The following is a 26,576-nucleotide window of genomic DNA, read 5'->3' on the forward strand; positions in this document are numbered from 1 at the left end:
CGTCGATACTAGCTTGCCGTGGAACTAAATATATGAACTTAGTCTGCAGACTTTTACGGCAAGCAGAGGAAGAGCTTAATTAACTTAAGTTTAATGAGATCACCAGTACCCCCTTGGGTTTTTATTCCTCTGTCGTCCCATCCAAAAAGCCATTAACGTATTTGCTTTTAACTGAATCAAACTGATAAGTGATGTGAATTTTACTTTGGACATTAAGGTTTTAGTTCAATGTGGTATTTATTTAGGGGGGCGGGTTTGTTTTGTGTTGTTTTTGTAATGATTTTAAGTAATCAAACAATAAATTTATCTATCTAGTAGATTTGTTCATTTTAAGCCAAATCTGTTCCATTGATCAGTAGACCAACATTCCAATAAATCTGTTTCCCATGCCAATTCCTTTTTGATTTAGGTCTGTCTTTAGAAGAATGTAATATTTTATAAATGGAAGAGGCTTTGGGTTTGACGGATAACACTTGCAATAATACATCAGATTGGGGGGTGGTTTGTTTGTGGTAATTTCAATATGAAGTCATTTATAGAGGTACTGAAAAGTTTGTTTTGCTTTTGAAAAATAAAGGATAATGAAAGCTTGTTTTGAAGATCAGAAAATGATAAAATCTGGTCATTGTCAAAGGGTTTAGATATCCAACACAATCCTTTGTTCCTCCAGGTCTTCCAATATATAGAACGATTGTTGTTTTGGATAAGACGGCTATGCCAGATTGTTGTTGAAATTTAGTAATGCAAATATGAGTAGAGGGAAGTAAGGGCGTCAAACTGTGATGTGGATGTGCAATATCTGGGAAGCTTAATTGGGAGAGGTTTTTCGTAAATAATTCTGTGATATCAAAAGGGGCTGTTGGGGATTTTTCTAGCGACACCCATAAATGGAAGTGTGGGGTTTGAGCATGATTAAACCAGTATGCTTACTGTTTTAAGGAGAAGGGATAATGATATTGCCGGAAATGTGGGAAGTTATGGCCATCATCAGATTTACCTCTTTTTAAACTGGACAAAGCTATTCGAGATGGTTTTCCCTTCATAGAAATTTAGAAAGTAGAGAATCTTTCTTTTTAAAATAGTCAAGTATGTGTATTGGGATCATGGAAATGATGTATAATATCATAGGTGGCAACATCATCTTTATGGAGTCCGGTCTGCCCCCACCAAGAAAGAAATAGGTTCCATCTTAGAATTGTTTAATTTAGAAACTTAACGTTAATCAAATTTAGTTTGTATCTAAAATGTGTTTGTGAACCATAATCGAGGTATTTTATTTTAACAGATTGCAAAGTAAAGTTTACACAGTGGAAAAGTTATTTAGTACATCAAATATTTAGAGGCAATATTTCAGATTTGACAGTATTTAACTGATAACCTGATATATGAGAGAGAACAGACGTGCCCCAAGAATATGGCAAGCAAATTAGTTGGATGAGAGCAACATAACAGGATGTTGTCAACGTATACAGACATTTTTAGGTCTCGCCTGAGACAGCGCTTTAGCGCTGCTCTGGCGAGACTTATGGTAAGCGAGTTTTGGAAGTGCAAACGAGTGCTTTCAGGCCTCCAACTACAGTGCATGTGCCCCGGGCGCGCGCACCATTTGGCAGCCTGAAAGCACTCGTTTTCTTTCACTTTCGGGGCCCCTTTGATGTCCCGCACCACTGTGCCCGCCCCCACTCCCCCTCCCACTCCCTCCTCGTCAACTTCAGTGCGCGCTTGTCTTTCCGCCCCCACTCCCCCTCCCACTCCCTCCTCGTCAACTTCATGCGCGCTTGTCTTTTCTTTTCGCCGACTCTGGGAGGGACAATTTACTGGCTTCTGCGAATTCCAAGTGCGTTCATATTTCGACGCGCTCTGTATTTTTCACATCGATATTTATACGTTTACTCGCATCACATACGAGTAGGCAACAATAGACGCACTGCTCCTCAAAGGGGGTTCGGAGTAATCTCCGCTGCTGCCTTTCTCTTTGCTTGCGAGATAAAGCACTACCCTGATTGGACACCTCTCAGCAGGCGTTTTCTTCACAATGTTCGTAATAATAAAAAGCCTCGCTGCGCATTTATTCTTGATCCGTGGTCATGCAGCTGCTTTAGCTTGTGAAATAAAAGCACAGAAGGCAGCACGAATTCGTGCGTTTTATTTAGAACTAAATCTCAATCCCTTTCTCAGAGACGCCACGGGCGATGGCGACCCTGCCACACATTGCCTGTTTCTCTGGTTCCTACGCCCGCCTCACAGTACCTAGACCAGAGTGAGGTGGGCGAGGAAACAAATTAACAGGCAGATTGAAGCTAGCCGAAGTTGTGGCTTGCGTTTAAAAGCCCGTGCACGAGCTGAACCATGATAATATTTGCAATGGAAATTGTGCAACACACATCATATAAACATATGCTAAAGTCTCTTCAAAATTTAAAAGTGTATTTTTTTTAATAAGCAGAAGCATTTCATTTTAGCACATAAGTTTACATCAGTTTACATCTTTGTTCTTATGGGATGTTCTGCAGGAATCCCAGAATAAACAGGGGTAACTGGACTGCGAGAATCAGAGCCTTTTACCACGTGTGTCCTGGGGATTATCCTTACTATGGAGCCCAAAACTGAATACTAAGTACACCTTGGCACTCAAGGTAGCACAGCAGAGCACTTCAAAGCTTACTCGCAGGTGGGGGGGGGGGGCAGTGTGGAGTTTAAGACTCAGAAACTACAAGGCCATGCAACAGTAATCGATAAATCAAGGTCCACCCAGTCCTATTACCTTAGAAGAAAAAATATGTTACTTTGGCACACAAGGCAATACTGTATATAATATAAGAGAGTGGCAGTTACTATTTGTTGCTCGAAGACTAAATATTAGTTGTATTGAGACAGTTCCCGCTGGTATTCTGTGCATGACAGTTTGGACACACTGCATGGAAGTTTCTGTTCCGTCCTTGGAGCAAAGATGAAGACAGCATTTGTAAACTGTAATGTTCAGCTCTTAAACAAGTTTCATGCAGTTACTATCTTAGTATTTTCTTCTTGGACTGGTCTAGCCAGTCTTTGTTTGCAGGTGTCAGCAAGAAGGTGGGTGGAGATGGGAGAATGCTTTCAGCAGAAACCCACATCATGGGCCAAAATGCAACGATGGCTGAGCCACTGGACTACGTGTGGAGGCAGTCCTTCCAGAAAGGAATGGCAAGTAAAGGGAAGGGTGAATCTCCCTAGCTTAAAAGGGGGCCTCTGCCTCCTTTCTTTAACACTCCTCAGCCTCCATCTTAGGTAGCACACACAAAATGAATTCCAGTTTGCCTATAGCCTCATGTCTCACAGATGCTTCCCATGCATCTTGTACACACACAAGGTGCATACTTAAAACCTCAGCAGAAGCACAGATGAGACGTACGTCCTGGGTCAGGGAGTGCGATGCACGCGCAGTGCCATTGGAGATTCATTAGCTTGTGCGGCAAGTGCCCCACAGTTGTATGCTCTCTCTTCCTCTAAAGTGAAAAACTGCAGTAGTAAGCAATGTGCGCTACACTTCAAGGAGCCTCTGACATGCCTTTTGACAGACAATTCAGTTGGCCGCAAGAGGCGATATGTCGGGAGGCACTGTAGCCTGACTCTTAGCAGTGCTAGTGCAATGCCACTGCAAGCCTTTCTGGCTGGCCTGAGCGCAGCACTGAAGGCTCATGACCCTTTCGGGTCAGTGTAAGAAAGGGGAGGGCGTGTTTATGTTTCCTGAAGTTTCATCTTTGTGTCCCACATGCTCTGACTTGGTTCAGTCCTGTTTCTGTCTCACTAAGAACAGACGTAGTTCACTCTTTCAGAGCCACCCCAGAGGACATGAAACCAGGGCCGGCTTTAGCGCTGGTGGCACCTGGTGTGACAATCTTTTTGGTGCCCCCTCCCCATGACCTTTTCCTTCATTTCCCTCACTACCACCCGGCAAAAGTGCCCCTCATCTCTCCATAGAACCTCTCTCACATACATTTCATTTGTTTTAAAGCGCTAGTAAATGCTGGCTTCACTAATCCACTCAGCTAGCCACATAAACTACAAATCTTGTTCTTTGCAACTGGCATATTAACCCTCTATGCTACTTTATGGCGAGTTAAAACTCTGATTCCTCTCTCTAGCAGGAACATTAATTACAAGAGTTATCTTGATATTTTTATTGCTGCCTGAAAGCTGGGCAAAGGAACTCTGCAGCAGGTGCTTTTAAATCTTAAGTTACTCCTAAACACAGTAGCCCCCTGAAGCCTTGCCTGAAACAAAATGATTAAAGTTCATCTCATGACTGCGAGAAGTTAGCACGTCAACACTGACAAAAATAGAGCAAATATGTGGCTGTGTGAAAGCTGAAATGAAACATCTCCAATAGCTGCCAAAACAAATTCACACATTTTGTATCATCCACGTTTCTGTGGTAACAATAATCCCTGCTCCTAAACGCAGACTGAGAACATTTTCTACACCCTATCATAAAATCTCCCTACCACTATCTAATTTTTTCAACTGCCACTGTCCATGTGGTTGTTGGGTCACACCTGAATTACTGTAATGCCGTTTTGCTCAGAAGCCAAAAGCAGGGCCGGACTGGGAAGCAAAACCGGCTCTGGCAAAATTCTCGACCAGCCCCCCAGGAGTTGGGGGGTGCGGCCGAGCTGTTTGCCAGGGCCGGTTTCAGCCGATTTTGTTACAGGGGCCGATTTTGCAGCTATGCTGCAAAAACAGCCCTGTAACAAAAACGGTCCCCAGGGACCCAAAACTGGCTCCTACCCTTGCAGCCCACCGGGGAAATGCCCGGTGCCCGCTACGGCCAGTCCGGCCCTGGCCAAAAGCCAGCACTACTGAATGTCAACAAGCCAAATACCAATGCAGCATAGTCTTGATTTCACCTCATGCCTCTTTCCACCGCCAGACATTCCCTCCTCCTTTATCCCACTCTTGCACGTTCCTGCTTACTATCTGTCACAGTTTTTCTGTCTATTCCTTTTTGCTTCTTCCCCCTTGTGTGCGTTTCACCGTCTGGTTCTGGGTAAAAGCTTAGTGAGGAAGAATAAGTGCCAATCCCCAACAAGCATTTGCAATGCAATAGGTCTCGCATTATAAAAGTGTGAGCAGTTGGCATTGCTAATAATAATGCAACACTAGCTATTGGCATTTTAAATGACAATGGCATTTATTTATGTGTTTGTTTTATAAAATAGATAAAAAAGGCATTGTCATGAACAATGCCAATAGCTTAAACTTTTGCAAATGCGAGACCTATTGCATTGCAAATGCTTGTTATCTACTGTTTACCAATTTGAAATCCCATGATGCTTGAATCTTGCCAGAATTTGGTTAAGAAAGGTTCTAATTCAATGAAATGATAAATAAAAAGGAAGATAGAGGACATCCTTGCCGAATTAGTATGGCTAAAGAAAAGTAGACTGACACGTTACCATTAACAAAGATAGCAGTTTTAGGACTTGAATATAACAAAAATATAACAATATAACAAAAAAAAAAAATACACAATTTAGGGGGTATGCCAATCCATTTTAGTGCTTCAATCTTGAAATCCCAGTCAATTCTGTCAAAAGCTTTTTCAACTTCTAATGCAATAGCAGTCAAAGGGTAATCTAACGTGGAAGGCGTATTTAAGACTCTGAAAAAGAGAAAAGCTTTAGCAGAAAGCAGTCGAACCTTGACAAAATCAGACTGCTCTGGACCGATGTGATCCGGCAAGATCGGATTGATACGTAATGCGAAGATTTTTGCAAAAATTATAAACTCTTTATTAACTAAGGAGATAGTATGATGTTTTTTACATTGTTTATGATCTTTATGGTCTTTTGGATTTAAGCAAATGCTTGATTCTTGAAAGGTTTCCTGAGAAGATTCATTTTTACGAAGAAATTAATGTAAAAGATTAGGAAGGAGGATGTTTGCAAAATGACTAACATTCACTAGTAAAACCGTCAGGTGCAGGGGCTTTCCCACTTCATAGGGAAGAAACTGCCCAAGTAATTTCGGATAACTAAATGACTTTTTCTAATGTGGTAAAAATCAATTCTTGAAAAATGGGGAAGGAGGATAGACTGAAAAAAAAAATAGATATGTCTAATGAGGAAGGTTGTGGTTCCAGAGTGTATAAATTTGTGTAAAAATAAACAAATTCATTGAATCAATCGGGGATTTGTGAAGCGCGCTACTCACCTGTGAGGGTCTCAAGGTGCATTCAAAATGTTTTTATCTTTAAGGAGGACATCTCCATTGTTGGTTAAAGATAGAACAAACATTTTATCTTTCTTGATCTTTAAATAGCTGGCAAGCAATTCCCCCATCTTATTTTGGCCAACATAATATCTTTCATTGCTTCTTAATAAATTAGTAGAAGCAGAATTAGTAGTTAAGTGATTAAAGGTTAGTTTAGCGTTGATTAGTTCTTACAAATAAACTTTATTCTTTGAATTATAATATGTGTATTCAAGTTTTTTAATTTTATCAAGAAGACTGTTTGATTGTGCTGCTAAGGTTTTCTTTTCATGAGAGAGAAAGTTTAGGATAAAATCTTGGGCTGCTGCTTTAAAGGAATCCCATATTAGAAAAAAAGTTGCGTGTTATTGATGACAAACTCGTGGAGAAATGGCTCAAATTAAGAGACAGTTTAGCACCGAATAATAAAGAATTTGTTAAAACACCATCTACCTGACTGGGGGAAAAGGTACGAGATCCAAGTCTGTGTATACTGTGGACTGTGCTGAGATTAAAATGGAAATCTAGATGACCTAGCCTCCATATATGAACTAGAGATTTACTTTCTATGGCAGGTCTGAACTGTGTGTGCATTGTAGTGTGCCTAAATGTAACTTTGGACCTTCTATCTAATATAGGATCAATAACCTGAATACAGTCACCATCAAATATAATGTAACCATCATCATATTGATGCAGTTTGTTGGAATAATATTCCAAAAGGCGTTTTCAACAAAGACTGGGCCAAAACGATTAAAAACTGTAATTGGAGTATTAGCAAGCAGTTTAACAATACTCCACCTGCCCTCTGAATGTTATGTTATGTTATGTTATAGTGGTATTTATAGAGCGCACCGCTACTCAAAAAGAGTGTCCCGGCGCTTTTTGAATCACATTCTTGGTATGTGACTGAGAGCTGACGTTTCTTATGGCTATGACAAAGGATTAGTACACCATTCTTTATCCCCATAGCAGGTAAAACAAACATTGCCAACCCACCATTTTTAGGTCTCGCCTGGCGTAAGACTGCGCAGACATGCGTAGTCTCGCTGGCGAAATTTTATGTTTTAGGGTAGATTTCTCTAGTGGGCTTTAAGCCCTGCCCCTCGTTTCCATTGGCTGGCGTCACCGTTTATGCTAAACGGTGGCCAGCCATTGGAAAAGAGCGTCTAGTGACGTACACTTTTCTCTTTTAGAGCCGTCCCAATTGGACTGGCTGCCCCGACTTACTGCTGGCGTAAAAGGTTTTCTTATCTTTATGGGGCCAAACACATGGCCCATAAAGATAAGAAACCAGTCATGCGAGTCAGTCCAACTGGGACGGCTCTAAAAGAGTGAAGCAGTGTTTGCTCCTCTGTTTGTTGCTGAATGGAGTGAAGATTTCCTTCAGCTCGCGGGCTCACAAGCGTGGATGCGAGCCTTACCTTGCCTTCAGATGCGGGGTGAATCCAGCAAGCCGGGCAATTCTCCTCTCCGAGACGGTCCCAGGCCGAGCCTCACTTCTCTCTTCGAGCGTGGGAGAGCTCTCTGGGCCGGGGACCAATCCCAGCGCGGCTCTCGTGTGGAGCGTCCAAGCTTCAGGGAAACACTCTCTCCTGCTGGGCCAATCCCAGTGCGGCAGAGAGATGATGTCACGGGGACTCTCCCTGCGGCGGTGAGCTTTGGAGCGGCAATCTCGGGGCCTGGGCCAGCGATGGCGGTGAATTTGGAAACGGCAATATTGTGGAATGTAGCCATATAGAATAATAATGTTTCAATTTGTATTTCATTTATTTGCACGCATGAAATTCGCACATATTGCCACGCGGCAGCTTAATAAAACAAAAGTAACTCCTAAGCATCTGCGAAGTGCGAGTTATCCTACCATCCACCTCATAAATTGTTTAAATACGTGTAGTTCATTAAGGATTGGATGACCTCCACGGCATTAACCGCAGCCTGTGACTAACCAGCTGCTCATCTCACTAAAGGGTTACTCCAGCGCTGGCTTTCCCCGCCCCCTCAAGCTCCCGCCCTTTCCCCACTTATCCGCCCTTTGCCTCTCTGCTGTCCAATCCCACGCCAGCGATCCACCCCCTCCTCTCTCGCCGAAATCTACTATCTAATTGAAGAGCCGCGATTCCTCACGTGAGAAGTTGATTTGTAGTTTGAACATGTGGATCATTGAAAACAAGCATTGGAAATGCAATAAGCCTCGCCTTTATTAAGTTAAAGCCATTTGCTTTGCTATATAATACCATTAGCAAAGCAAATGGCTTTAACTTAATAAAAGGCGAGGCCTATTGCATTTTCAATGCTTGTTTTTTTATTTAGTAGCTGCCAGTTCACAAAGATGTTGCACTACTTCAAGAAAAACATCTGTCTTAAGTTTAGCTAAAGGAAACAAAACTCCCTGTTTAATAGGGTTACTTAAACCATTAACATTCCATGAAGTAACCCAGAAAGTAAAACTGAAACAAAAGTATGAACTGTTTATATGTCTCCAATAATACGAATTTGAGATATATAGATAAGGAAAGATTAATGCAGTAGAACAAACAGGAATTGTAGTTAGGAGGAAGGAAAAAAGTCTTAGAGTAATATGAAACAGGTAAAGGAAAAAGAGGAAGATGAACAAATGGGAAAGTATAGATCAAAGTGAAGAAAATTACAAAAAGGAGGCTCTAGAGAGTACAAGTCATACAAATGATGACTGAGAAATATACCTACGAACACGGACAAAACTAGTACGTAGTGGTGACACCAGACGATGACACCTTCACTCCAGAGGTGGGCAGGTAGGGTGTGAATTAGAGTACTATATGGAATGGGACCGGAGGGAAATGGGACGAAAAGACTTGCCTACAGTTGGAAGGATGTAATAAGTACACAGAGCACAGCACAACACAGATAGCACCGTTTATCACAGTATAATATAGATGAAATAGTGATTGTGAGACAAACGTGCAAGTAAATAAACAATTAAGTAATTTTCAAAGTTTACATTTCTCCTCCATGATGCTGAAGAAATTTCTTAAGAGCAGCTGGATCATCATAGGTAGTTGTTTTATATTTATAAATCACCTTAAACTAACCGGGGTGAAGACCAAATCTGGCGTTTATAGCTCTTACAGCAGGTCTCATATCCAGAAACTGCTTCTTATGACTCGCTCTAACCGTTGCTGCATCTTTGCAGAAATAAAGTCTTGGACCAGACGTATTATTTCTTTTTTAGTTTTAATAGCAGTCATTACATTTTAGAAGATCAGTGTATTGCAGGAAAAAGAAAATAATTCCTCTTGGTTTTGCTGAAATTCTTGGGCTAAGTCTGTGTGTCCTCTGAATGCTTAAATGAGTAGAAAATGTCATGTCTAGAAGCTTTGGAAGGAAGGAAAATAAGTAATTGGATCTGAACCTTCAGTATTTTCAGGAAGACCATACATTTGAAGGTCATTCCTTTGATTCCAGGTCTTAAGTACATTTTTTAAGCATTGATACTTCTGATTCCAGATGTGCGATAAATGAAGGGGTATCTTGACGGTAGTCATTCCTTTGCTCTACCACTAAAACATGTGTGTCCAAAGAGGACCATTTATTATCCAAATGCTGAAGTGGTATTAGTTTGTTCCATAAAGGGTTTTAAAGCCTGAATCTCGTCAAGTATCACTTCCATAGAGATAGGAGTCGATTTGACAGGAGAGGGAGTTCTTTGGTCTTTTATTGGGTCCCTGTGGTAATTTACTAAGTGCAGAGGTCTTTGGTAGTGTCGCAGGGCTAGTATCTGATTTCTGAGTGAAAATGTCCTCTATATCTTGTAGAGCGCAATAGCTGACAAGAATGGGCCAACTGTGCAACATTGGCACCAAGATTTGGAGTACTAAGATTGAATGACAGTAACAGCTAGGTCTAGTGCCCATCCATGTAGGAACATAGCTGGCACTTGTGGATCTTGTTGGACACTTCTAGTCCCAGAAGTCTCGGAATCCATCAGGAAGATAATCGCTTTGTTCTGTTAGGAAGTGATCCAAAGTCTGACAGATGAAATTTTAACTTGTTTGGGGGAGTTAATGCCATCACCAGGCTGAACTAAGGATTGTTATGATGAGCTAAACAGTCTTGTAGGGTATGAGAGATGATTTGTCATAGATGAGAACTCAGGATTCTTTAGGGTTCAGACAATCAAGTTTTAGAACAAACAATTATCGGTCTTTACACTTCTTGGATGGAAGAAAAGCCAAAACTGGGCCATTATCTTTGCAAAGAGCCAGAGTGTGTATTAAAACAAAATGACTGTCCAGTCCAGGTGCTTTTTGTTTCCGAACACAATTGAGTGGTTCACTTTGGACAGGTGCCAATGCCAGCATCATTGGAATTCTGCTGGGATAGAAACTTTTACATAGAAGAAATTTAAACAAACTGAGATTGAGTTTACCTTACAAGGATTTAGAGTAGTAATCCTGCCTTGAACTACCTATCTTGAGGGCTTGAATTACTGCATGTGTTTGTGGTTCTATTTGTTCTTTCCTCCAGTATGTTAATAGCTATACCTAATCTGCCATGTGTTAAAACAGTTCTGTGAATCCCACATTTCCTCCTCAAGTGTTTAAAATGTGGCCGGCGAGCCTTCCCTGTATAAATCCACTACTTGTGCTTCTTGCTTTTTCCCAAGATATTAAATCTCTTGCAAAGATCCATTCTGTTCATGTTGAGGACAAGAGGTATCGGAGGTACATAAAGTATCACTGAACGTGTAAGGTGTATACTCTTTCTCAAACGGTCTAGCCTAGTCTGTACTAAGCAGAGGAGTCCCCTGGGAGCCTATGCATTGAAGAAGAAGTATTGTATTAATTAGCCCTTCCTGAAGCTGGGAGAGGTCTCAAGCCAGTTTGTCACTTGGTGCCTGCTGAGCTGTGTAATTGGCAGCTGAGTTTAAAAAAAAAGCTGTAAGCCGGGGACCCCCATCCCTCCATGTTCTGTTAGGAGTTTTAATTTTGCTTGTGTCACTCTTCTCCCTCGGTCCATATTATATCCAGGTCAATCCTTGTGACGGATATTGTATTACATCTCTCAATGTCTAGGCAGCAACCACTGCAAATCCTGCAGTTGAGCTTTAGAAAAATGAACTGCACTGAAACAGCTCTAGCCTAGATCCCGAAATTTGCAGCAGTGGCCCCCCTCCTTTTAAGTCCATCTGCCATCGATCTCTCCCCATCTTTCTTGGATAGAGAAAAATGTGTTTTAAAAAAGGCTCTCTGGTCAAATGGTTCTTAAGAAAGCAAGATTTTTATTGGTATTCGTTTATGCTACTGGCATTGATCCGCGCTATTGCTGAAATCGCTATCCTGACTCCTTTCCAAACATGCATTGTGTTCAGATTGCCTCCCTATTTTAAAAGAGATGCAGTTACTGAAGCCGTTTTGCTTATTTAAGAAGTATGTTGTTCTTTATAAGCACACATATTTGAAGCAAAATCGCAATAGTTGGGTGAGATAGTCCTATTGAAACCGAGGTTTGTTTGTTGAATGAAGAGTTTGTGTGCTTTTGTCTCTCTCCATCCTTTGCTCTGTATATGGTTAACCTAAGTTGGTAACTACATTTTAGATAACACATTTGTAAAAGAGAAAATTGTGAATTTTAAGCATTTCTATTTTTTATTGCAGATAAACATTCTGAATAATGATAAGGTCGACATGGTTAATAAAGCATTTTCCGAAATACATCAAGCAGTTAAGGAATCATCAAAAGCAGCATCGTCTGAGCCTCAAAAAAAGCATTTGGTAATAAATTGGCAAGCTATCTCATTGGCACTTTTAAAGACAAATGTGATTATCCTATAACTTAGAACAATATGTTCAGTGTTAGTCCCTTACTTTGTTGTTGAATTCTGTAAAGCTATTGACTACTCTTTGGAGGGATATCTTAATTTGCCACAGGGTCTTTGGTTTGATACAAAAGTATACATGGTTTGTGGTCTAAAACGGTGGAGTAATGGAGGAACCATGAAGGTTTTGAAAGCAGTCTACATTTTTACTAATACAGAGGGTACATAAGTCCTTTGGCACCTTCTGTGAGAGGCAATCAAATGTTTGAATGGCACCCGTTTTATTCAAGTTTTGATTCAGTGAGTAAACCGTTTATTTTAGGGTAGGGCAATATGGTAGATATGTTGAGTTCCTTAAATTAGGGTGGTTACTGCGCGAAAAGCAGCTTTTAGTGTGGCAGCTGCAGGTTTCTGGAAGACTTCTGGTAATGTTGTCACCTCAGTCTATGTGAAAAGAACAATGACATTTATTGTTGTGCTTGACTTGGACAGTGGGTGGGGAATTGGGGCCTGTGATTTAAGAGTAATGTCTGTTGCCAGGCTGATTGGTCTTTTCCGATAATGTGGCTCTTGATGGAGCGACATTAGTCTGTAGGGGCATTTCAGACTTGTATGCAAGATCAGTGTAGGGGAGAAGTCTTCTAGGACCATGTGGATGAGTCTGGTTTCAAACTGGGTAATAGTCACTGTTGCAGAGAAAAGGGAATTCTGGCTTTCTTAATCAACTGTTTCACTCCCATCCATTTCTCAGTACTTAACGTCAAAGTTGAAAGTGTCTGGCAGACTAAAATCAATCCTCTTCTAACCTCTAGTTTTCACAAAGGAACAATGACAATCCTTTTTTGGTAGTACAATTAGAATTTAGAACACTTTCCCTGCAGGTTAATGCACCACCACACTGCAACCTTTTTCCAAAAAACGCTTGTTATGGCACCAATTAAACGCAGCTGGCTGATGTCTTCCTCTATTTCTTAATTGTCTTTTCCGTTCACTTCTCAGTCTTCTTTCGTGTTTAGTCTTCTGCTCTCCTCTTTGTCTTCCCTTGCATCTCCCATTTACTTCACCACTTTAACATCTTTCACGCAGATATCAATTTCACCTGACCTTTGACATGCAGGTCTTTCCGGGGATGTACACGCCTCTTAAAACTGCATAAATGAATGTTGTTGAAAACTGGAGGATAATATTGCAATGGTCTCCTCTATAGTTTATATTTCTGTGCTGCAAGAAGCGTGGAAACTAGATTGGTTAGTTATAAGGGGATGAGTGATATGGTAGTTGATTATAGGGCAGTAGCTTGCAAAGCTTCGTGGGATTTAGTGTTGCTGGAGGGATTAATATTAGGTGGAGGTGGCCTTATGACAATTGATGTTGTATAGTTGGGATGTCTGTCATTTGGAATTGTTCTTGGTAGGAAAATAGCCCTGTACCTCTTAATTATTTACCCAGTGAAGCCTGACTATTGGTAAAATTAGATCTATCCGTCCCCCCCAATACCACAGATCAGATGATTTTTCTTCTTAAACATATCTTGGTTACAAATATTGATCCTCAAACATGACAACAGACTATCTGTGTTCGATCATACCTTGATAGCAATCTGGTACACATTAATTCTTCTAGAGAGCCAATGTTAGGTCTCGCCTACGCAGCGCACATGCGCTGCATAGGAGGAGACCTTTAGAAATCAATTCAGTTTTTTCAGGCAAAAACGTGCACGCATTGCATTGCTTTGAATGCCAACGCGTGCATGTTTGGCGATTTCCTTGCGGGAGCAAGCTTTGAAACCATCTGTTTTTTAATTGACTTGCACACAGATGGTTTCAAAGCTCGCTCCCACAAGGGAAACACGCCACTGAAACCCCTTTGAGCCCCTCGCATCCAATCTTTAACCTCACACACGACCGTGAAGTCCCGCTCTCATCCTGCACAACATAGCCTTTTTACTACCGCTTGTTATCGACACGATGGGTTTGTTTTTTGCCAGCATATTCAGCTCTCCCTTGTAGGTAAATAAATACCACTGGCATCCTCATTGTTCTACGACATACAGTGCATCGTTTCTTTACTTACCTTTTTCCTCAGGAAGTTGGTTGCTCCGCGTAATGCAACACCATTCAAAATTCTGTATTGTTTTAAGGCAATCCATATTAGCCAGGCAGCTCTTTAATTAAGCGATGCTTCCTCAGAACAGCTGTTTTTACTCTGGCACGTAAACTTGGAATTTTTCCTACTTTTTTGCACAGTCATACTGTTTATATTTTTTGCTTTGAATTAGTCTGTTCCATTACTGGTGTGAAAGGTGAGCTTGCTGCCCTAATACAGAAATTTTGTTAAACTATGCTTAAAGGGTTGAATGTTGTTTTCAATAGCGGAAATTTGACCCGAAGGTATCAGAGCGCTTTACATGAGCACCACTTGCATTACAGATGGACACGTTCATTTAAAACATTTTTAGGTCTCGCCTGACCCAGCGCATGCGCTGATCTGGCGAGACTTTTAGTAAGGGCTTAAAAAAAATGCTGCCATGGCTGGCCTAGAGCTTGAGTGCATGTGCGCGCGCTTTGTGTGCCTCTCTCCGCGCCTCAATTACATTAAAAGTAAAGCGCCGGTGCCGCGATTATAGCAAAAGTAAAGAAATAGAAAAAATCATCTATTTCTTTACTTTTCCTATAATCGCGGCACCCGCTCTTCACTTTTAATGTTAAAAGTAAAGCGCGGGTGCCAAAAGCGAGACCTATTGGCTATGCCAATGCTTTTTGATCTCGTCACTAAGTCACAAAGGTGCCTTCCCTGCTTGCTTGCAGATTATTTGCTAATAGGACATGATGTGTGCCCACGATCAAAGTATTTTTAATTAAGTTTTGCAAGTACATTTTTTGACCTTATCTAGTTTTGTTTTGTGCAGCACCTTTTACGCAAGGATGTTGTGCCATACCTTTCTGAATTTACTTTATTTGTGTTTTTCTTTAGCTTCTCACAACTGATTTTGAAATGATGTTTCCCTCATCTCCTCAGGGTGGAAGCAGTTGCTATGAAATGGCCTTTATTAATGGCTTTCTAATGGATGTTTTCTCCCACATATTCCTTGAGTGAATCTTTGTCCCGGTATGAGGCGCAAATAATTTCAGCAATAGCTAGTCACCGGCGTCCGGTTGGTACTGAATGATGACGTCTTTACAAGGAGAAGTTACATCAGTGATGCACATACGGTGCACAGGAAAGAGTAATATCCGTTTCTTTTTCACTATGCCCCAGTATTTGTGTGATTCTTCGGAGCTGACATTTCTCAACTATTTTCCAACGTCTTTGTCGGGTTTTCTTGAGATTTTAGGAGCAGCTCTTTTCACAAATCTTCCAGCTTCAGTCCCAGCAGCTCGGACATTAGCACGTTAGCGACAGGTGATCACCTGGAGTCTTGAAAGATCACGATACCTCGTCATTTCATCTGTTTGCCGACATCCACCCCAAGAAACTCTGTGGGAGAAAGGCTAAGCTGCCGATGGCCTTTCTGAGAGAGAAATCTCAATCTCTTTCCAGAACCAGACCCATTCATAAAGCCCTTCCACTCATTTGATGAATTAGCAGTAAGAACCCACGAAGCTAGGAGCAGACATAGGCTCTGGACCTTTTGTTTTAACTGCGCTGCTACTTTTTAAACAAGCATTGGCATAGCCAATAGGTCTCGCTTTTGGGACCTTATAAGTGTTCAGCCATGCATCAGTTGATGTTGTTGCACAAAGGATATTGTGCTGCATAACTAAACACTTATAAGGTCCCAAAAGCGAGACCTATTGGCTATGCCAATGCTTGGGTGTTTTTTTGCGTCGGAAACTGCCTGGCGGGCCCTTATGATTGAGGCGGAGGACTCGTATGCGAATGGCTCTGCTCCAACCCTACCCCCTCTGCCCAATCCTATTGATGTACCGCGTCTCACCCCCCCCCCCTCCCTCCCTCCCAGAGCGAGGCAAGGCCGTGGCTGAGCCGCTCTGTCCCAGCGGGTAGCACTTCAGAGATAAGGACATCCAAAGCTTAGGGAGTTTTTTCAACTACAACTTAATCGTTTGATAAAAGCGGAGTTGCCTTACTGTGTGATCCCATTAAAGTCAATGCGTCCAACTGAGACTTATCAGTAACTAACCTGTCCCCAGGTGTGACCGTTACGGGGGGGAGGAGTTAGGTTGCTGTCACCCGTTTTGACAACGACAGTCGTGCATTTCAAAAATACAGACTACCCATCGAGCATGGGACTTACTCTGGGCATAAAAAGTAACCTTTGTGGATCGTAGCCAAATCCTTGTTTACTCCAAAGTTCCAATAAGGCTCTGGTCCATGTCTCGGTAACCCCAAAAAGTAACCTTTGTGGATCGTAGCCAAATCCTTGTTTACTCCAAAGTTCCAATAAGGCTCTGGTCCGTGTCTCGGCAACCCCAAAGTTGACGTCTGTAATATATTGCTGCATTAGAGTAAGTGGTATTTTAAGAGTGTCGGTGACGTCAAACAACGTACAATAGGATAACCGTATAAAAAGAACGAGGTGCAAAGACGCATTAATGCTAAAAACGTAAAATAGAACAACCATGAAATAAGAGAAATTGCCCTATAAAGTGAAATGCATTGGTTGAGGACAGCATGAGGGAATCCTTCTCACGTGTTTAATATTCTAGGTAGAGAATAGAGATGTTACAGTAACAGAGAGCAGACTTCTCGGGACTTTGGAGACAAATAGGAACGTCACGGACAGTTTTCTTATGGAACTCCTAATACTGTGTGGCTGACTGTTCCTAACAAGCATTGGCATAGCCAATAGGTCTCGCCTTTGGGACATTAGATGTGTTTAGCAGTGCAACAGTTGATGTTGCACTAAAGATATTGTGCTGCATAATAAAATACATAATTATAAGGTCCCAAAGGCGAGACCTATTGGCTATGCCATTGCTTGTTTTTTTACTGGGGTTGGTTTTTGTTGACTCTTTACCATCCAGAAGCATGCAGATGCTTTAGTTTTACTGGGAAGTAAACCCTTTTAAAAGTGTCTTAAAGGTGGACAAAGGATAGAGGTGCAAAGTATCTGAACATAGACCTGGTCCTTGATCAGTCCTGGGTACCAGACTGATATAAAGTATGAATAGAAGTTGTTACCCATAAAAATTGTCTAGGTGCCCTATTCCAATTAGCGAATCAGTACAGAAAATTAGATCTCTATATAGGCATATTGGTACTTTTACCTAGCAGTTTAGTCAGTGGGACTACCTCCCAGCATGGAAAGTACTTATTCAGAAATAGGTTGCACTTATTTCAATAGATGTACACCTAATGTGTAACCTTGCAGAGGTTCTGTTCCTGGTTCAGTGTCTTCTAGGGTCTGACGTTGGTCTGCCGGCTTCCTTGTGACAGTGTGTATTTACCATAGGCTTGGGCCTGCTTCTGTGGCTAAAGCTTATGGTCACAACAATATAAGGGTTGGAGGAGATTTTAGAGACCAGTAGACAATAACACACAAAGAAACCCCTGAATATGATTGAGGAGAATGAGTACTATCAAAGTAGTCCTTTTAAAGGACGGTTTCCCGTCACCCACCCGTAGGTGGCATACCTCATCACAGGTTAATCTCCTCGCAATGTTAACCAAGTCACAAGGCGGACTACAACCCCATCACTGAGAGGGAGGAGCTCAGGGATGTTTTGATAGAGGAAGGATAGATACCATATATGAGCCTAGGGGACGTTGAGGGGTGCAGAGATATGAAATTGTCATAAAAAGAAATTTGCGCCAAGGTTTGCAAATCACTTTATTGGGGCACCCCTTGCCAGGATTAAAAAACGAACAGGAGGTAATTCAGCCTGACGTGTGAAAAAATAGGTCAACATGTTTCAGCTTGATACCCTCGAGGCCCAGATGTTTCCAGAAGTCGTGCAGAGTAGCAAGTAACATTGCTGTGCTGAGTTGCTTGAAAGGGAGAGAGCAGAACAGTGCTGTATCTATTAAGATGTGGCGCTGTTCTGTGCTCTTCCTGCACTGGCACACTTTGGGCAGCAATACACCAACGCAAACACCTAGTGCGTGTGTATTGTACTGAAAAGGGTCCCTTACTAGTAGGGGATACATGGAGGCAGTGAATGGAAACCGATCTACTGGCCCAAGGAGAAGTAGCTTGATTTTAATACTAGTAAGCACTAATAATTACTAGGCTTAATCACAGGACAGGTAAACTAGATGGGATGGCACTAAACAAACTGTATGAAAACCAGTTCAAATACGTAGAGGCAAGATCAGTTTGGGAAGCTTTCCTCTCTGGAATTTACTCTCTGGAATTTACTGTAGGTCCCTTAAACCTTTGGTCTCATTGGTTGACATTAGGTCTCCTGTCTGCTTTTTATTTATACTAGGCATAGATCTCTGTAAGAAGCCATTCATAAACCATGGTTGGTGATCATACAGGGCTGGAGGACACGAATTGCCATTTAAGCCTCTTCTGCTCACACTTGTATCTAGTCTGTTGCTATACTGAAGACTAAAATTCAAAAGCATGAGGTGTTAGACTTCTGTCACGCTGTGACCATGCGGTTCGGAGGGGTGAGAGGGGCAAGGGGCAGACCGTAGGGAATTACTTGGGAAAGGCGCTCCATTTCCATTAATGTCTATTTTAGCAAACCAATCTTTCAAAGCTACTACCCTCTGGAGCATCTGCACTGCAAATCCCAAGTACCTGGCAGGACTCTGGTGCTGCATCATTCATAATGTCTTTCAATTGCCTACCATCCACCTGTTGGCCATGGGTTTGGACCCCTTTGTAGAATGGGGTTGTTTTCATCAAAAGCAGATAGTTGCTACAGTTAAATATGATAAATGTAAGTCTAAAATTAATTAAATGCTCATTTTACTTTGGCACCCTTGAGGCAAGGATTGCAAGCAGCCACTTAAAAACATCTTCTGGAGTTGGGCTTGCTGACATTGGAAGGAGGGGCAACACTCTGGGACACATTTGCCAGCTTTCAGCCTGGCCACAGTGGATCTACTTGTGGACCTAACACCAAGCCTGGCTCCAGCACGCAGTTAGCCTCTTTTGCCTCAGATTTGTGTAGCCTCTTTTAGATGTGCAAGTGCTAGATTTCTGGCATCTTGCACTCCCTTGTCTACTGCACGAGGTATGGCATTTCTGGTCCCGCGGCTCTTCTCTACACCTCTTCTCCCTGCCACCAGCAGCATCCTCGAATGTAACAAGGTACCATACACTGTGATTGCCAGAAGTCAGAGATGGAAGGGGCTAGTTGAAGTTCCATGGTATGCCCCCGGTCCAGTCCACTTGGTCTCAAGAGACTCAAAAAAACTCCACATATATCAGCTGTGAGGTTGTGAATGGTACAGAGAAGACTGCTTATGGTTACGTAGGTAACCCCGATTTGGAAGTGTTAGGATTTTGATCCAACGTTTAAACAAACTAACAACCTTTCAACTGAAGTGTTTTAAGGGAATCTATAGTTTTGGTTACTTACTTATATTAGACGCCTTAATGACCGTTATAAAAAGGTGTCAGAGTGAGAATTATGCAATTCCCGTGAAAATAAATGTAGTCCAACAACACGTTATTTAGGACGAGGGTACTAATAAATGCACATTCACAGATTAAGTACAAAGCGCAAAGGTCAAATTCCATTTTATTACTACAGTACAGCATAACTGTTAAGAGAAACACTGGAGAGAGAAAAACAACTCTGCTAATAAGTATGATAGTTTTTAGTGTGATTTTATCTCCGATTGTGGTTTCTGACCCTTTGTACCCTGGTTCTGTTTTAAATACCTTTACCTATTATGACTGTGACCATTTATAAAGATGTTCAGAGTGGAATGTGCTATTTATTACAATTGTCGAGGGAGCAGCAAGGCATCATCACCCTCTCAAGGCTTCACCCTTAAGTGCGCCACAGCCCCTTACCACACTCAACAATGGTAATAAATACTATATTACACACTGTACAACTTCGTGTGTGTATGTGTGTGTGTATATACACACACACACAATGCATGTATTTAATGTACTTAAAGGATATATATCCTTATTTAGATGGGATTATTTTAGACCTATAATCAGTTTTGTTTAACTAAACATGTGATTTCACTCACAGAAAACATGTGCGCACAGATTACCGGCCATGGTACAGCAACTGCACTAATTAAGGTTGTGGGGAACATCCAATCATTTTTTCAAATGTTTCATTCTCCATTAAAAATAGAAACCGCACGAACGAGGTGGCCTTACTACATTGGTTTGTTTTAATATAGTACTACTGAGTTGAACTTTAACTTGAATAGTATTGTTAAGACACATTTTTTTGGTGTACATACAAAAAAAGATCTTTCCCAGGTGATGGGGTGAGGGAACACCTACCACACACCATGAACCCGCTTTACAGTATTCCATCTGATCAGGGAGGGGGCATGGATATTTTTACCCATAATATTCAGGCCACAATAAACATGCCAAGGACCCCAGATCTTTAAGACTGTATGGGGAAATCAGCTTCCCTGGTATTTTATTTCCCTGCTTCCATAAATCTTTCTCTCACCATACACCAGTGTGCTTTGGTGCTGAGGCCCCCAATTAATTTGCATTGTCTCTTTGCAATCAGCGAGCACTGTTAGTTTACATAAGATAGCTCAACATCATCCCGTAACCCTGAGGGGGTCATATTGGTAATAGTGTCGTCCCCCCCCCCTCCCCCTCTGGAGCGAACCCACCCACCTCTCAAATAATTTGGAAAAGGTGCTTCTTCCACCCTTTGTTTCAAGTATTCACTCCGAGTCCAAGCCCATTTTATGGAGCCCACTTCTGTTGTAGCAGAACTAATGTATTAATTACTTTCAGTAGGATTAGCGGAAGGCTTGCCTAAGTCTCTACCTCCCTTAGGTCCATCATTGCAGACTCCCACTCTACATCACCATTCCCTACCCCCTCTGTTAATGCTACTGCCCTGCATCAGAATGACTCCAGGAAACCAGACCAGTCAAGAGCACATGTTGCCATCACATATCAAAGGCATAGATATTTTTTTTACCTTTGGAAGGGGCAAACTCATTATTTTCTTGAAGTTGTTTAAATTATTTGATATCAGCTGGTCTTTCAATGCTGTCAAGAGTGGAATACCATCAGAGATCCTAGTTCCTAAATCCCTGCCGCCGGTGTCACATCTCCATTCATAGCACCCTTCCATAGGGGAATCATCCTAGTCAGTTTAACCCTACACCACACTGTTGCTGTACTAGTCTTCTATTCCTTAACCCCTGTGTCAATGCACTGCAGGAGTGTCTCAACGATGTTGACCCATTGTGTATTTACCCAGACTGACTGACCGCTCTTCAGCTGAGGCATAAGCCCAGTCATTAATACCAAGCAACGGGGAAGCCCAATACCAAAACTTTGGACGGCAGTGTCTGTGTCATCCACTGTCAGGGAAGTTCACCCACCAGCTGCCAAGGCCAGGAATTAAAGTTTGCTCATGTGCTGGAAGTTGTGGTCCGGTCTTAGGACACGAATTATGAGGCCAAGGAAAAAATAATAGACCGATTTCCACAGGAAGAACTTGTTTAATCGCTCCAAGAAAGACGTTCTAGGCAGCAGGACTTTAAGTGGCTATGAGCAGTTTTTCAGTGGCTTCCTTTCAGTTCTCTGGAAGACATTAATCCAGGTACTAATCATTAGCCGCTTAGATTACGGCAATGGCCTGTTCCTTGCCATAAATGAATCCCTTGTACCCAAAATGCAGGTTGTTCAAAACACTGCCACCTACATGATAAACAACCTGTCTTCACAGACAGTCGGCTGCTACACTTAAAGCACTCCACAGGCTCCCCAATGAAAAGAGAGCGTTGTTTAAACTCCTTTGCCTCACTTACAAATCTGTCAAGCCTAGGTCCAAATCATCTCCAGGACAGACTTCATCCATACCTCCCTGATAGGAATCGAACATCAAAAAATCAACTTCTGCTACATCCTCGGCGCATTCGTACATCAAAATATAGTGACTGGGCATTATTCTATCTTGGCCCTCACCACTGGAATAGGCTCCGTCTGTTTATTTGTGCATGTCCCAGTTTCTCAGGTTTCAAAAAACATCTACAAACGTGGCTGTTTTAACAAGCTGCTCTCTAGATACTCTTTCATCTCCTGGCTGTTAGAGGGCCGAGATGTCCCTTTGGGGATTAGTGTTGCACTATACCAAGAGACAAATAACATAACGGCACAAAACAGGCTTGGTGGTAGTGAAATGTCTTGCTGCCATTGAAGCAACACTGCTAAGACCACACACTATGTCCAGCCAGTGAAGGTCTTAAAGTATTTCAAGGCTCTGGAGATCTTTTGCCTCAAGACGTGGGCTGGAACCTTCGTCTTCGGAGACCAGCCATGTTCCTCCACACTACAGTTTGGGCTCCTGAAATTGTGTGAAGTTGTGGGCTTTTTCTTCATTACCATCACTGAACCCACAACAAGTGGTGCATGGATCTCTTCAGTGGTGAAAAAGGGATATGCTCTACACCTTCCAAGGCTTTCTCCATCCAGATTGTTTTTACCCAGTCAGCATCTGAAGAACGTCTGCAGGAGATAGAGAGGCTCCTTATTTTAGGAGCAGTCAAGCTGGTCCTTTCCCAAAAAGGGAGGGGCTATTCCTGTTCTTTCTTTGTAAGAAAAAAAGGGAGGAGGGCTCTGTCCTTTGAACCAGTTCCTTCCTCTACAGTTCAAGACACTGGCTTTAGCTCAGATGGTGCCAGGTTTCTGGAATGGCTATGTCCACTGGATCTCCAGGATGCCTACTTCCAATTACCCAATTGTTTTGTAATGGGGAACCAGCACTACTATTACAGGACTCTGCTGAGCAACCTCATCTTGGTCACGGTAACAACCTTTCTGAGACAACAAAGGGTCTACTGTTATCCATACCTACACAAGTCTTCGGGACAAATAAGCTTATTTAGGGGTTTAGCCACTTAAAACTACATTTAAAAGAATGGTCAGTACAATCCAAAAGCAAACCCATATAAACAACAATCATACAGAAGAAATTAATAAAAAAGATAAGCTACACACTTTAGGTAAGAGTTGGGTATGGAAATACATATCATTATTGGTTTCAAAGTCATCAAACCGAGAACCATGTCAGTCAACTGACCCGGACCCAGTCTAGGCTCAGGAGCAAATACAGGGGAGCTAAAGTAGTAGAGAATAATTCACTCATTATAAAGTAGGAGACCCAACATCAGGGTGCAGAGCATTGGGAGTCTACTATGGGGGGGACAGAATTGCAGTCTCTCATTTTGTCTGTCAAGTTGGCACCTGGCAGCCAGCTGTGCAGTGCCCTAGAGGCCTCTTGTTTGGATGAGAGCCCATGTGTGCCCGAACACCAGGCACCAGCTGTCAATGCATACAGGATGGCCAAGACCCCCCCCCCCCAAATATGTTACGGTTCTGGCCTGTCACTATTTACCTGAGCATCTCGGCAGCCCGAGCATACTCGCCAGGGTCTATCCCAACTTCAGTAGGACCCTGCCTATGGGAGCCATGTCCAACAAGTGGGGAAAGTACTGTCTCTTCATGGCGGCCGCAAGACGTCCTTCACCTCCAGTTTCCCAAGATATATATTCCAGACCCATCACCCACTCGTTTCCTGATCTCGGCCGAGGCAACAGCCTTGGCATGTGTCCATATCTGTAAGGTGCAGAGTCAGCTCAGTATCTCCAGGGCCAACTGTGACTTCCGCAACATCGTAATTTGGCACTTAAATAGCATGCACACCAGATCAATAAATCTGTTCAGGTGTTTATTTCCCTTAACTTGTGTACAAATGCCTTACAAGTAGGACTCTGGTCCCCATTGATCACTGCAGTGGTGGTCTCTCTGACTGCCTACCACGCCTGCCCAATCTTCAGACATTCCCAGACCATGTGAAAAACCCTGCCTCCAAGTATCCACACAAGGGGCATGCCAATGAAGCACTGGGGAACATGTGTGCTATACACAGTGTCGGGAGGGTACACCTGATGGAGGTAGTTGAATTGCGTGAAATTGAAGCGCTGGTTACATAACACCCCATGACCTGTTTTGAGGCCTGACCCCCATTGCTTGTCCATCACCGGTGATTGGAGATCCAATGTCCAGCGCTCCAATACACTAGTGTTCAACTTGTAATGGGAAAACAGAGTATTATAAAGGAGCGTCCTAGTCCCCAGTGCTGGGTAAGCGCCAGATAACACTGCATTGTATATCAGGAAGTGGCCTACAGTTATGGTGTGTTTTTCCCTGAGCTCCTGAAAGGTCTACAATGTTCCCTTCCTAAACAGGTCCCCCATATGTGCAACCCCAGCATCACTCTAGCTCAGAGTATCATGGTGTTGATGTAGCTCCTGTAGTGCTGCCGCATGCCAAACCAGGATCAGTGGTGAATATGGGGGAGGGCCGCCCCTCTGCAAATGTATTTCTGCCAACAGTGACGCGTGGCCAGCATCTGACATGTTGTCCTCCCCAGGATTGCAGCTCCCATGTACAACCAAGTAGCTACAGGCAGGCCCTCTAGAAGATGCCTGACTTCTATTTGGGCTAGCGGATGGCACCTTACCGACCACTGAAGCTGGGCCGCCACATAATAAAACTCATAATTAGGGGCTTTAAGTGAACCCCCAGTCAGTGGCTGACAGAGTTTGGTTAGTGCAACGCGGCATCTGCTTGTGCCCCAGATCAATTCTATGAGTGCTTTATATAGATCTGCAAAGTAATGTGTGGGAAGCACCACTGGTAACGCTGTGAAAAAGTTAAGTTATAAGAGTATGATCATCTTAGAGCTCGCCACCCTGCCCACCAGTAAAACTGACATGGAAACCCAGAACGGTGTAGAGGTCCGGAGCGAGTTCAGCTCCCTGCCCACGTTTTCTGCTATAAGATTGCGGTCAGTGGTAAATCTGTACCCCCAGGTATTTGAAAGTGTCAAATTTCCACAGAAGTCGCAGGGGGGGGCATGCTACTTGTGTATCTTTCAGAGGGAGAAAAGACAGGATTTGGTCCAATTTACGCAGCGGTCCGATACTAATCTAAAAGTTTTCCAGCCAGGCCGGTAGGCCCAGGAGCGAGGCTCTGATGTTGCGCCGATAGAGATGGGTATCGTCAGCATAGAGGGAGAGCATATGTTGGGTACTGGGTGATGTTATTCCCCATTGGTGAGCTTGCCGGCGTAGTTTACAGGCCAATGGTTCCATGGCTAGGGTAAAATCAAAGGAGATAGGGGGCAGGCCTGCAGAGTGCCCAATTGATACCGAAGCTCAAGTGCCCCCTCTTAACTCAAGCCACCGGGTTTCTGTACAGGGTATGAAACCATGGAAGATAGCCTGGGCTGAAACCCATCACACCGATGTTCTTGAAGAGGAACTCTGAACTCAGAGTATCGTAGGCCTTTTCAATGTCAAGTCAGACCGCCACCGATGGCCCAGTATTCAACGTAGGATCTCCCATCACTCCAAGGAGGTGCCAGATTTTAAGGAAGGTGCTGCAGCCAGGGATGAACCCATTCTGAACAGAGTATACTAGGGTGCCCACCAACAGCAGCAACTTGTTTGCTTGGACTTTCCCAGAACTTTACAATCTATGTTCAGTAGAGAGACCGGACGGTATGAGCGGGCATCTAGGGGCTCTCAACCCGGCTTGGAAGCACCACTATCGGGGCCATGTGGTGTGAATCCAGTAGTCGACCCCCTCCACCATGCCTCATTGTACACCTCCAGGAGCAGAGGGGGGGGGGGAAGAAGAGTGAAGCACTGTAAGCAGCATAATATTCAATAGGAAGGCCATCTGTGCTAGAGCGTTGTTGCGAGCTATTTGAGTTATTGCCAGGCAGATCTCCTCAATCTGAAGAGGAACATCAAGCTCCGCTTTCTGAACCGGTTTAAGTGGGGAAGAGGCTACCCCAGCAAAACTATCACTGAGCCTCTCCCCAGCAGGCCTTTCACTTTCAGTATATAGTGCTCAGTAGCAATCCATGAAAGCATCATTGATGGCAACCTGCGTGTTAATGATGCACCCTCCCTCTAGCTTCAGTGCACCTATCTGCTAGTGTGGCCATACATCACTTGCCCTGTCTCCCTCCCCATGAAGGCAGCAGAGATATTGTTTATAGTCTGGTTTACCTAGTCGCCCCTCAAGATCCCAGTGCTCCTTCCGGAGCAGAGTCGGTCCATTCGCTCATGCTATACCAGCAGTGCGACCTCCCGCTGCCTTAACTCAATCTTATGCTTCATAAGGTCCCTTCATAGTGTCTGCTGAACCCTTCCAGATTGCGACAATTCTCAGGCCTCTCATGACCACCTTATATGCATCCAACTCCACCGCCCTGAGGGCGGTAGATTCTACATTTGCAGCAAAATGTTAAGCGATATGTTTTACCAGCATGTCGCTAAAGGGGGTGTCTAGTAACGTATCCAACAGGAGTCTCCATGTGGAATGCCGGGACGGGCCCTCCTCCATCTCAGGGTCAGTATCAGCAGGCAATGATTGGAAAGTGTGCGT

At 43.1% G+C, this 26,576-nt stretch overlaps 1 protein-coding gene across 1 annotated transcript in view; it reads left to right on the forward strand.

The window, feature by feature from the left end:
* RBIS (ribosomal biogenesis factor) overlaps positions 1-26,576 on the forward strand; it is a 75,277-nt gene that overhangs the window by 43,588 nt on the left and 5,113 nt on the right. Inside the window, exon 3 of the mRNA XM_085605343.1 lies at positions 11,871-11,987. Within this exon, the coding sequence (XP_085461469.1) occupies positions 11,871-11,987 (117 nt within the window). The remainder of the gene's footprint in view (positions 1-11,870; positions 11,988-26,576) is intronic.

Source organism: Triturus cristatus, chromosome 5_1 (genome assembly GCF_964204655.1).
Source record: "Triturus cristatus chromosome 5_1, aTriCri1.1, whole genome shotgun sequence".
In the NCBI taxonomy this organism is placed as follows: Eukaryota; Metazoa; Chordata; class Amphibia; order Caudata; family Salamandridae; genus Triturus; species Triturus cristatus.